This window comes from Aphis gossypii, chromosome X, assembly GCF_020184175.1.
Source record: "Aphis gossypii isolate Hap1 chromosome X, ASM2018417v2, whole genome shotgun sequence".
NCBI classification, from domain to species: domain Eukaryota; kingdom Metazoa; phylum Arthropoda; class Insecta; order Hemiptera; family Aphididae; genus Aphis; species Aphis gossypii.
Genome location: NC_065533.1, coordinates 57842333 through 57855282, shown reverse-complemented (window position 1 = coordinate 57855282; position 12950 = coordinate 57842333). Strand labels below are relative to the sequence as shown.

Below are 12950 nucleotides of genomic sequence, written 5' to 3'. Positions count from 1 at the left end.
AGGTACATCATTTATTTCTCAACGTAGGCTTTTTATATTTTAACTACTGAGCTAGGTTACTTTATGATTACTTTAAAATTGTTAATTTTAATGGACGCCTTCTTAATGTAGTTAAAAGAACGGATAGCATGTAGTTAAAAAGTCGCGATTCACTATATCTATTATACAAACGCAAATACGCAAAAATGGAGTTTATTTGTTGTATGATTATATTTTCAAAGTATCAATAAATCTAATGATGCGTTAAAGATCTTGAAATCTGATTTAAATCATTCATGGAGTAAATTTCCAAAAGTTTTTATTTTTATTTAGTATAATAAGAACGTTATGATAATATGTGCTTACCTACTAGTTTTTTTATTGGGAATGTACTTTAATTTTTAATTGATTGCTGCAGATTATATAAAGTGGATTTTTTTTGCAGACAAAGAAGACAACAAGGATCAACATTAAAAAATGTTACTCCATTAGGTACAGCTTACATATCTCCAGTAAACTTTTATGGCTTACGAGTAGAATACTCAGATGCAGCGATAGACTACGATGATCGAGGAGTACCACAGTTACTGGTTCAACGAAATGCATCATTTCGTTTGTTTGGTAGTGACTGGACTGAGAAAACAATATTTGTTCTTACGGAAAAAATTGGCGATAAAGGGGGACCGTGTGAATTTCCCGTTGGAGAGGTTCAAGAAGTACGTATAGTATATTTTTTTTATTAAATTTACTATTTTGCTTATAATATAATATTAATACAGTATAAAATATTATGTATTCAATATTTAAAATATATTAATTTTTTTATTCAAATAATGCACGAACACAAAAATTACCTATACCTATGTAATGTGGATTCTTATGTAGTAGACATATTATATTTATATTTTTATTGCTATTATTGGTTGTATATATCGATGTGTTATTATGAGAAACTACTAAAATTAAATCATTTTTGTTTCAAGATTTTATTATTTACTATATTATTTTAATCAATATACAATTTCGGTTATAGATATATAATCTATAACCTTGCCTAGCTTAGATTAATATTTATTATTAGAGATAGGATATTGATGACCATAAAAAGTATCAAAAATGATTCCAAAAAATGTTTTAACGCCCTATAACATATAGAAAATCACCTAAAAAATTATAAAAAATGATCTAAAAATTGTACAATTCATGCTTCAATACGCCTATGTCAATTTAATCTATTATTAATTGGTTTTTTTCCATATAAATAATGAATATAATACTCGATATATGTATATAATTGGCGTATGTGTATAATAAGTATACTTATAGTATACTAATGACTAAAAATAGGATGTCGATTATTATTTATTAGTAATATAGTAATGACTCTTGTTTAAACAAAAACCAATAATAATGATAATAAAATTAATTTTTTTTTGAACAAATTTTCTTGAAATTTAAAATTTTAGAAAAATGACCTATAATAATATGACGTATAATATGAAAAATTTACCTAAAAATATAAAAAAATTACACTAAAAATAAAAAAATGTATATATATTTCATATAGCTAAAAATGCCTAACAATACAAAAAAATAAAAACAAAATAAAATTAGTAAATATATTCAGAATCAAGTGAGCATGATACAATTTTTTATAGAATTGAATAGAATCAAATAAAAAAAATGCAAAAGTCATCAACATCCTATTTCTATTTATTAGTGTAGCATTAAATTTTAAAAATACCTAATATACTATAGTACCTATATTAGAATATATAAGAATAACTGATTTTTTAAAATCACTTCAATGAAATACTAATAATTTTTTTTGTTTTAATTTTTAGGTAACTCTTGTACCAAACGAGCCAAATACAGCCAAAATAAATATAATTTTGCCTCAAGCTAGTAAAGCAGGAACGGTATTTTACTTCTGTTCGAAAGAGAGCGATAAGACCGGCGCAATTTGGACACATATGGGTAGTGAATATTACAAACAAATGGGAGTGTACGAAAAAATGTTACCTTTTTGGCTACAAGTTGGTATAATTCTTACGTGTTTATCATTTTCGTCCCTTTTCTCCGGTCTAAACCTGGGTCTGATGTCGTTGAATCGAATGGACTTGAAGATCATTTGTAACACTGGTACAGACGCAGAGCGAAAGTACGCCAAAGCTATCTTGCCTGTACGTATTCACGGTAACTACTTGTTATGTAGTATTCTGCTGGGTAACGTCATGGTCAACTCAATATTTACCATCCTGTTGGATGACTTGACGTCTGGCTTGGTGGCCGTCATTACTTCAACATTGGCCATTGTAATCTTCGGTGAAATTACTCCACAAGCTGTTTGTTCACGTCATGGATTAGCTATTGGTGCCAAGACCATTTACGTTACGAAAACCGTAATGGTGCTTACTACCCCGCTGTCTTGGCCTATCAGTAAAGCTTTAGATTGGGCCCTCGGTGAGGAAATCGGTAGCACTTACAACAGGGAACGTCTCAAAGAATTAGTCAAGGTTAGTGATATTTATTTTAAACTTTATATTATATACGTTTAAATTGCTGATATAATTTTTAATCTCAATTTTATTAAGATTTACATACGCAAAATAGCTTTATGTGCAGAAATGAGATAAAATAGTAACTTACCTGGTCTTCTTTTTCATCTTAATTTATAAGTATACTTACAGATCAATTAAGTATTCATCTTAATTGTTTTGAATTTAAAATATTTAATTCAATTTCTAAAAAAATATAAGTATATATAGGTGAACTTTAGTTATTAAAGTTTTTAAAAAATAGTTTAACAATGAAATCAATTGTCTTAAAGAATTCACCGTATCTGTTTCAATCAGTTCAAATTTAATTATTATTTAATTAATAGCGATAAATTTTATAGTGTGTTAGTACAATAATATAATAATATAATATATATATATATATATATTTACTATAATATACTGAAAAAGGTAAAATTAAATTATGTGTTATAATGATCTTTATTATTCAAAAATGGATACCTATTGAATAAAAACTAAAATTATTTCGATAAAGAATGTCTGTACCTACTAATCAATTAATTTTATTATTTTGAAGTGTTAATTAAATACAATAATTTATATCTACTTACTATATTAGTTCATGAACATTTTATCAAAATTGTGTTAGTATAATTTTGTAGTGTAGGTATCATATTACTAATATGTTAGTGTTAGTACGTCGATATAAATCAATTTTATTTTCTTATTTTATTATATTATATATAAATATAATATAATATTTAATACAAATATAGTATGTGTAGTAAATTAAAAGTAAAATAACAATTATATTATTGTACTTTTATCCTTTTTGCATCAATAGTATACAAAGTTATTATAATATTAATTAACTTTTGTTCAAGTTAAGTTTCAAATATACTCGCATATTTAAAAAATGTTTATGATAATTATTAACGACGGACTATTTTTAAATTATGTATAATTGTTTAATCGTCTCGTTTTATTCGTAATCAATTATTTTTTTAAAGATCAACAATTTTGAGTTTAAAAAGTATCTTAAAAGTTGAAACATATGTACAAGGTTTTAATTGTTAAATATTTTAAGCATGCATGCTAATAGTTTATAATAATAATTTAATAGTACATCAAACTAAACGTATTGTGGTGTATAAATACATCAACAAAAAATATACATGAACTGAAAATTCATAATACATGGCATTTTGTATGGATTTCAGTTTGATAATATAAATTTATTTAACAATCAGATTATTGAAGATAAAGAATTAATTTATAAAAAATAATTCAGCTTATAATACTACTTAATATAAAAGAAAATAAATTAACAATGCATGAACAATTATAAACTTAATAAATTTATACTATTGTACAAGTATTTATATTTACAATCATTTTAATGAAAAATGGGCTATGTTTATTTGAAGTTTATTGTCTGGTTTGCATTTATAAATCAAAAAGTAAGGTACATAAACTAAATTGAAGAATATTTAGAATATTTCATTTTTAATACCCAGTCTCTGAAGTGTTTTCATTCAATATTTTCGTTTCAAGTTTTATTTGTATTTAAATATATATTTTATGAATAATAAAATAATAAAAAAAAAAAAACAGTTGAACTTACATCTGTCGTATAATAAGTTTTTAATGAAATTCTCCATTGAGTAGGTTACTGTAATATGGCTGTATTGCATTTATGTATTCCGTGATAAATCACTGTATTGCGTATAGGTATATATAATTATTATGAAAAAAATGATTTTGTAGATCAAAAGAATTGGGTAAATCATCATTGATATAACTATAATCATAGTTAATGTAATATCATGTTTAAATTATTATTATTTTCTTAATTTAGTAGATTGAGCTTATTTCTGTCAAAAACATCGCATAGTTAATTGTTTACTCTAAAAGTCTAAAACATGATATTAGAGTAGAAATACGTATAAATACTTATAGTATATGAATCAAGAAAAAAAAATAAAACAGATTATGAAATCATAATTTTCCCACTTAAAATTAAATATGCAGGAAACTGACTGGGTTTAAGGACGCTGTATGTATTTGATTAATTAGTTTAACCACAATTCACAAGAAAAAAGTCTATTATTGTTTATATCAATATATCATATTATGAAATAAAATATTAACAACTTATCGTATTAAAAAAAAAAATCTGAATTTTTAGTATTAGGAATACTGTTATAATACTGTTATTATATTATGTTCTTTCAGATTAATTTTTAGAACTTGATTATTTCTGTTTATAATGGAAATAATTTAATACTTATTGTATAGTGAAATTCCCCACTAAACAAACTCGTACCTTTTGCATGCGCATAATATCTGCCTATATATTATCTTAATTGTTGCACTTGAAGCTTAATATATTCTATTGTTTTAAAAATTAAAAAAAAAATTAAAAGAAACCTCTGTTATTAAAGTTATATTTAATCAACCTTATACATAATGTATGAAAAATAATTTTTAAATGTTCAATAGAATTTCAGTTGACACCTTATTCATAAGCTAAACATTAAACTATTTCGATTGCAAATTTGCAAACACATACTTTTTTGTTATGTATCTATAATTTATTATAATGCAATTAGTTACAATTTTATTAATAATTTTTAGAGGAAATTTTTGATGAAAACTGAAATGATCAGAGTATTATAATATAATCTGCATAATGCCATGATCTAAAGCAAACTCTTTTGAGGCCTTATTTATAATTATCAAATGTGTTGCTAAAATGTCGTATTCTATTATTTGTATAGATTTTGAAATAAATTATATGAGTATTCATTTTTAGTGTTAATTGTAGGTATTAATTAAGTCTGTACAAGTTATTTTTAGTTTGTCGTTTTGTTTTAAATATACTAAATAATCAATATTTTATAAATGATATGTAGTAGTTTTAATAGTGTAAAACAATGAGCGATATTTGTAATTGAAGGTATTATTATTCCTATTTTTAAAACTATCTTAGTATAGCTTTCAAAATAATAATTTACAATTTGTTTAATGAATGTCAATTAAATAATATATTTTGAACAATTTTATTATACATATATTGTATTATTAAAAGTATCGTTAAAATTAGATATATTATTCCATACTTAGTAGATAAATCTTAAATTGAAAAACACCATAATTTGTAAATAAAGAACTATCTTACATAACAGTTCAGCAGCGCTTCTTAAACCAATAACATTTTTTCTCCTATAGTCATAGTTTAAATTGTGAATGATCTCAAGAATTTATGGATAGTTATTTTATGTGTGTGATTACACCATTTTATAATTTTTCATCGTCAGGCCTTTTGTAACTTATCTATATGTATAACATATTATATTATTATTATTTTATACACATAGAAGTATGAATAGTGATATATTACATAGGTAAAATAATAAAATGATAATGAGTTATGTCTTTCTTTTATATCATCAGTATCGCGGTGTATAGCTATAAGGTGTATTTCATAAATAGTTTGCTTTTGTTTGATAGGTATATCTAAATATTATCATTCATACTTTCATTTACCGTTATATAATTATCTGATTAAAAGTTGTTATTCATTAGGTTCCATACATGTATGTATAAGTATATAGCTATTTTGTTTTACTTTTAGTTTTTGGTAGGGTTAGCTTTTATGTTATGTAATGTAAACCAAGTTGAAAAATGTTGATGTTGACATTTATTTGAATCTGTAGAAGAAAGCAAAGAATAATTTAAATATATTCAAGTTGAAACAATAAAAAAGTTATTGACCTTGGATAATTTTCGATTTATTATTACGTAGGTAGGTAATTGTAAGCTCAATAATCATATTTATTAGGTACGTCTTTATAACAGAAAATATTTTAATATACTAACTGTATAATAATAACTGTATTTCTGGTTGGTTTAAATTTTCTTAATTTTATGTGTGTTGAATTATTGAATGTAAAATTAAATATATGTTGTAAAATATCTTTATTTGATATTAATATCTTAACAGCTTAATATATCTTAAAAACTTTTCAACTTTTCAACTATAAGGTGTTATAAACTAGTGCAGTAGTATAAACTATTATATTCGAAGAATGACAAATTATATTAAGGTTTATATATATATAATATATAATTTAAATATTACCCTTTAAAATAATAATAGGTATTCAATTTTTAAATAATTACGACTTATGAAATTGCTTAGCAATAAATTAAGTATGTATGTATTATACTTTGGTGAATTAAATTATTTTTATTAATTTAATTAATTAATTGGAAAAATCTATGAATTGATTTATGTATTCTTAATAATTCAATTTTCCAATTTATAATTTATAGACAATACATTTTTTAGCTAATGATGTGATGTAACTTTTTGATATGGGCATAGACTGGTTGCACTTATAACAAAATTTGTATTTTAGGATCTATAGTGTATCAATTGCTCTCTTGATGCCTTCATGTCTAACGGTTAGTGAACTAATTTTTAGTTTTAGCTTCAGGTAAAAGAATATTTTTTTGCCTATCCTATTCCACTAAAATTGTATATCAAGCATTATACATAAACTATTTGTTTTTAAATAATTAAAATTTAAAACATATTATATTAAATGGTTAATTGATTATTACTAAGTAACTGGTTAAGTATATTTTATTTTGAAAAAAGTCGATTTGGAGTCAATATTTTAGACTGCAGGATCAGAAATGTTATAAAACGACATTACAACCAACATACGCTGTATGTTCAAAATCAAATTTTTATTTTCGAAAATTATTTACTGGGGGTGGGGGGGGGGCTAAATGGTTATAATACATTTTAATATAAGTTTCACAATGATAATACTGTATTAAAATATTAGAAATTTTTATACTACGTACAACTGTCATTCATTTTTAATAAATTTATTAATTCTAAATAACCAATAGATATTATTTAGCGCAATTGGTCTTTCAATCCTGAAAATTACGGAGTGCAATTGATATGTTAAAAGGTCATTTTAAGCGTAATTGATAAAACTCCCCTTATTATTATTTAATATAAAATCTTTTATTGAAAATTAAATAAATAATTATTATATGAACGTTTTTAGAATATAAAATTAATTGTAAATTAGTTTTATTAATTTAAATAGGTATTACTACAATTAATAGAAAATAATATTCATTTATTTATAGGAATTTAAAACATACATACTTCTATGTTTTTTTAATAATTTTGAAAAAATAATTTTTAATTTTAAATTTGTGTCAAAAAATCCGTTAACCTATAAGTTATTTTAAAATATCTGTTATTGTTATTTAAAAATAAAAAAAATATACAGCTAGGTGGTTCAAAATATACTCTCGTTTTTTACTAGCATTTTAGGTTTTTGATAATATTTTTTTATCAATAATAATAATAAGTAAATATGAACGTTTTTTATACAAATGCCTTTGTTAATTTTTAATTAAAATAGATAGTTTTAGTAAAATATCACTACTTGATTTCAACACAAAATACACTTAATAGAATTATTCATTGTTTTACATATAATCATGTTCAAAAGTATGATAAGTATAATAATAATATTTAAATTATGTTATATTAGTAGTTAAATATTAAAGTACTAATGATAATAGTCTATAATATATATATATATAAATTATTATTAATTAATTAAATTTTTAAATTATTATATTCTATATATCCTATACGTTATTTCTAGAATTCAAATAATATACGCCTAGTCCTCACAAATAATGTTTTTGAATTATGGCAAATTAATTAACATTATATTCATCATTAAAGTGTGTAATTTCATCAAAATTTGAACTTCAAATGTTTATAAAAAATAATTGTGATTGTATATATTTTTTTTCTAGTTCCAATGAGAACTACTTATGAGGGCTTATGTATACAATTTTCAATCTTAATTTATAAAAATTCAAGATTTTCATCATTATTTTACGTACTACATAATACTTGTAGTTTATAAATTTCTATAGTTTTGACTAGTTTTATAAAATCTTAACTTAAAATGCCCATAAAAGAAATTTTTCGTTAAGATTTTTAATATTTTTATACTCATATAAGAAAAATTTATGTGGGATCTTATATTATTTAGTACTATTTTGTGTTACATTTTTAAGAATTTTGATCCAGTAAATGTTTTTTTATCAAAATTCTATACCTATAAATAGCTCATAATCGAAAAAATTTAAAAATTACATTAATTATTCTTTTTTCAAGTTTTATAAAAAAAAAAATCTATTTTATCATAAACTAGTTTTGAGTAAAAAATTCCATTTTTTTTCTTAATTTTTGTTAATTATTTCCAATTATATCAAAAATACTTTTAATTATTTTCGATCTCTTCAAATTACAAACCAGATTCAATTTGCTATCAGAAACCACCCTTAAAGTTGAAAATTGAATTATTTCAATTTATATTAATCGCTATTATTGTATACAGACACATTTACTCTCAAAATATTTATTATATTAAATTCTTATACATTCATTGATTAGCTCAAAATCTAAAATTGGGGTTAATGTGTTAGATGAATCACCTTATATAAACTATCTATTAAAAATTGAGAAATCACGAATTATATTATATATTAAAATTAAAAAATATGTAAAATAATATAAGGCGTTAACTTTTAAGCGTGTCTATACTCTATATCAAGTATAGTGTTTCGGACAATTTTTGATTGAACAACACTATAATAATTACTTCGAACAGACGCATAACTTTATTTTATTTGTGATCGTAATGGACTTATTTTTTTATTTTTAGTTTGTTAGTAAAATTTAAAATGTTTTTGCAACATATATAAATTACAAATGAATACATTATACAGGTAGTCATTTTAATGGTTATTATTCTAATTTAACCTTTGTATAAGTTTGACATTTGTATACAAGACTTCGAAATTATTAAATCTAATTTGTTTATATATTTTTTAGCCTTTCCTTTATTACCAATGTATTTTCATATTTTTAATAAAATTCTAACTTTATTATTGAAATAATAATAAAAATATGTGGGTATAAGTACACGTTTTGTTGTTTTTTTCTAGTTAAGCGTTTCGATAATATAAATATATTTTTCTCATTTATTAATTTATTTAAAAATTATTGAGCTAAATAGTCAATAAAACCTTTTATAATAATAAAAAAAATAACAATGAATAATTTAATTTATTTTGACCTGAGAATAAGTAATTTATTTCCCAAATTGTAAAATACAATTCAATATTATTATTGAGAGACCATTTATTTCTTACAGTTTATGTCTGAATGTTAACAATTAATATCATTCATTGTGTAGTAAAATATATTCTTTGCTTTTCTCAATATTTTTCCATAAATAACTTCTTTATATTTGTAAAAACAATTTTATAATTTATTTACCTATTATTACCTATTAAATACCTAGTCTATTTTATTGTGTATTATATATTTTTTTATATTTTTTTATAGTAATATTATAAATAAATCTATGTACATTTTTAAAGCGATAATGAATCTAGGCGATTTACCGATGAAACAACTTTTGTATTTGATGATTGCAAAACCAACCATATGTGGATTTGTAGCTAGTTGAGCGTACACCGAGAGGTATTTGTTTTTAAAGACGATTGAAACAAACGCGCGCGCACACAAATATACACATAGTGTATAAGATCAATGAATTGTCACTGCACTATCATGTCTATCATGTTGTTTCAAGGTCGCATAACTTATCGGTTTTACGGTACAAAGTTACCTACTACTAGTCTTATTGCTAAATTTTCCTTTCAGACTTTTCGATATAATTGATCTGAATCAATTCCCTTTAATATAAATGCGTATACTCGTACATGCGTTGTATGTAGGTAGATACTAATTTGTATGCGATATTGAGCGAAGTACTTTGTAATTTTTAGTATTTAGTCGCTAGAAGTAAAATAATTATTAATTATCAAGTACTTTACTTAAGAATTCTTTGATTATCATTCTGTTGATCACTTCAACCATGTCAACATCAAAAAATTATAAAATACAATTTTATTTTTATTTTATTCAGATTCCATTGTTAATAAAATAGAATTATTGTTTATAATTTTATTATTATTATAATATTTTAACGAAGAATACTTTTAACAACTATCATTGTTTTCAATGATGACATTAGGTTGGAATTTTTTAATACAAATTATCCTTGTTAATGAAATGCCACAATACTAATGATTATTTTAAACTGATATTAAATTTAATTGTTATTGAAACCTTTTAAGATTCAATTCATCATATAATTTGAATATGTAAATCTGTAAAATTGGCTGTTATTATTTATTATTTTTAATTAGAAATTCTAATCAACATAGATTGAATTTTAAAATTTTTTTTCTTGAATGAATGAATACTTTTATTAACTTTTCATCATTTAAATATTTTGTGGTAAATTACTATGTATTTAATTAAGGGTATACATTTCGGAGTAAATAATAATTATAAAAACAAATATCTTTCATAAAAAATAAACAGGTCAGATTAGATTGTTTTTGTAATTTGTAATTATAGCAATTTTTTCAAGTTTAAATAAGAATTGTTTTTAAATTAAAAAAATTTAAACACGATCTAAAATGTTAAGTATTAATAGTTAGTTTCTTATTTTGTTTTAAAATATTCAAGTTATATAATAACAGTTCTTAAAGTTTTTTAATCTTAAATCTTTTTTTAAGTAAACAATAAACAATCTCACAAAGCTTTTAATAACTCATTTATCAGTATAGGTTTTTAATAAACTGATAAAATAGTTGTTTCTCTATGTATTATTGAAGATACTTTTATTTATTTGGCTGTCATTATTTTCCTATCTATAACATAAAAATTACTAATATTTTTATAAATTATTATTATTTCTGAAGTAAAGGAAACAGAGATTTGGTTTTTATCATAAAAATTAATTAATATTATTTACTTTGTATAATTAAAAAAATCGTCTACCATTTGAAATTTTTTTTGGAAATAAATGAGAGTTATTAATTTATTGAGTTGTACGTATTCTTTACAAATTAATATGATTTACAATGATGAGTTTTTTGTGTCTAACCTTTAAAAACCGTTAATATGCTTTAATATTTTCAACTTTGTAAAATTGGATCTAATTAGTGCTATTTTATGGAATCAAAATGTTTAATATTTTTTTAAATAATCTTGAAATTATTTTTTTTTGCAAATTCCGCTAATGTTGTGTTATTTATATATTTTTGTTAAACTTTCTTTTGTATATATTTATATATTTTCGATGATTCACAATTTTTATTTGTACGTCAACAACTTTGAATGTTATATAAGATTCTGCATAAGTTACTCTTTCAGCAATTTAAAAGTATAAAAGATATTAAATTCAAATTTTTAAAAATTGAACTTTTAAACGAAAAATATTGATTTTTCCTAATATTATTTAAGTTATTTTAGTAGGGACATGTATGTTACTTATACATTTTAGCTTATTATAAGAAAATCGTTGCTATTTAATCAATGATTTTTTTTTATCATAATAACAGTTTAAATTTAATATTATTTTATTTTATTTAATTATGATTTTATCCCAAATTTAATTTTGTTAGAAATAAAATCTTTATTTTATAAATTTAATTTAATAGAGTGATCTTTATTTAAACTGTAACATTTTATCTAACTACTCGTAATTGAGCTAATGAGCTTGCGATTAAAAATAAAATCATTTAATGAATTGGATATTTTTTACTTCAATGGTTTTAAAATTATTACAAGCACAATAGTTGTAGAGAACAGTTGGTATCAGTAATTATCTTCCCACTTTATCATTCAAGTTCATTACTATATTCATTCGTCCAATTTATTACCCCTACTTAATACTGTATTAAATGTTAAGCTAAGTGGGTTTTAAAAATAATTGTAGTAATGCTTAATTATTAGACATAATTTATAAATAATAAAATAAGGTGGGCAAATGGGCACCGCACTGTTCTGCTGCCGTAGGTGTGGAGTGAGTCACTATAGTTATGGATGTGTTCTATCTGAATTCAATTACATATCATTGTATACGAAAATATTTCATTGTGGAAACAATTTGTCAGTCTGTTTCACCAATCGTATTCTTCATAATATAATTATTGATATTGCTATTAAAGTAATTTATTTTACTATTGGTATTACGGTTAGTTGATTTAATTTTTTCTAAAAACATTGAAATTATTATACTATTACTATTTAACTATTACAATAATATATTTTTATATTATTGTAATTAAAATTTAATTTAATACCAACTTATCGTATCACCTTACTTTGCTTTCAAAAATCCCGTTTAAAGTTTAAAATCGAAGTATTTTTTCAACTACTTATCGTTTATACTTTATACAATATAATCCATGTATCTATACAAAAAAAAAAAAACGCTCATCATTGTAAAATTAATACAATTAAAGTTATCGGTT

The 12950-nt window shown here is 22.2% G+C and overlaps 1 protein-coding gene across 3 annotated transcripts in view; it reads left to right on the top strand.

Annotated features, from left to right (window-relative positions):
* The window catches only part of LOC114125152 (unextended protein), a 95094-nt gene that overhangs the window by 25720 nt on the left and 56424 nt on the right, over positions 1–12950 (top strand). For all 3 annotated transcript variants that reach the window (XR_003592498.2, XM_027988673.2, XM_027988674.2), the window contains exons 3-4: positions 425–695; positions 1824–2495. Coding sequence is in view for 2 of the 3 variants with exons in the window: in XM_027988673.2 (XP_027844474.2) it covers positions 425–695; positions 1824–2495 (943 nt within the window). In the remaining variant the exon portion in view is untranslated. The remainder of the gene's footprint in view (positions 1–424; positions 696–1823; positions 2496–12950) is intronic.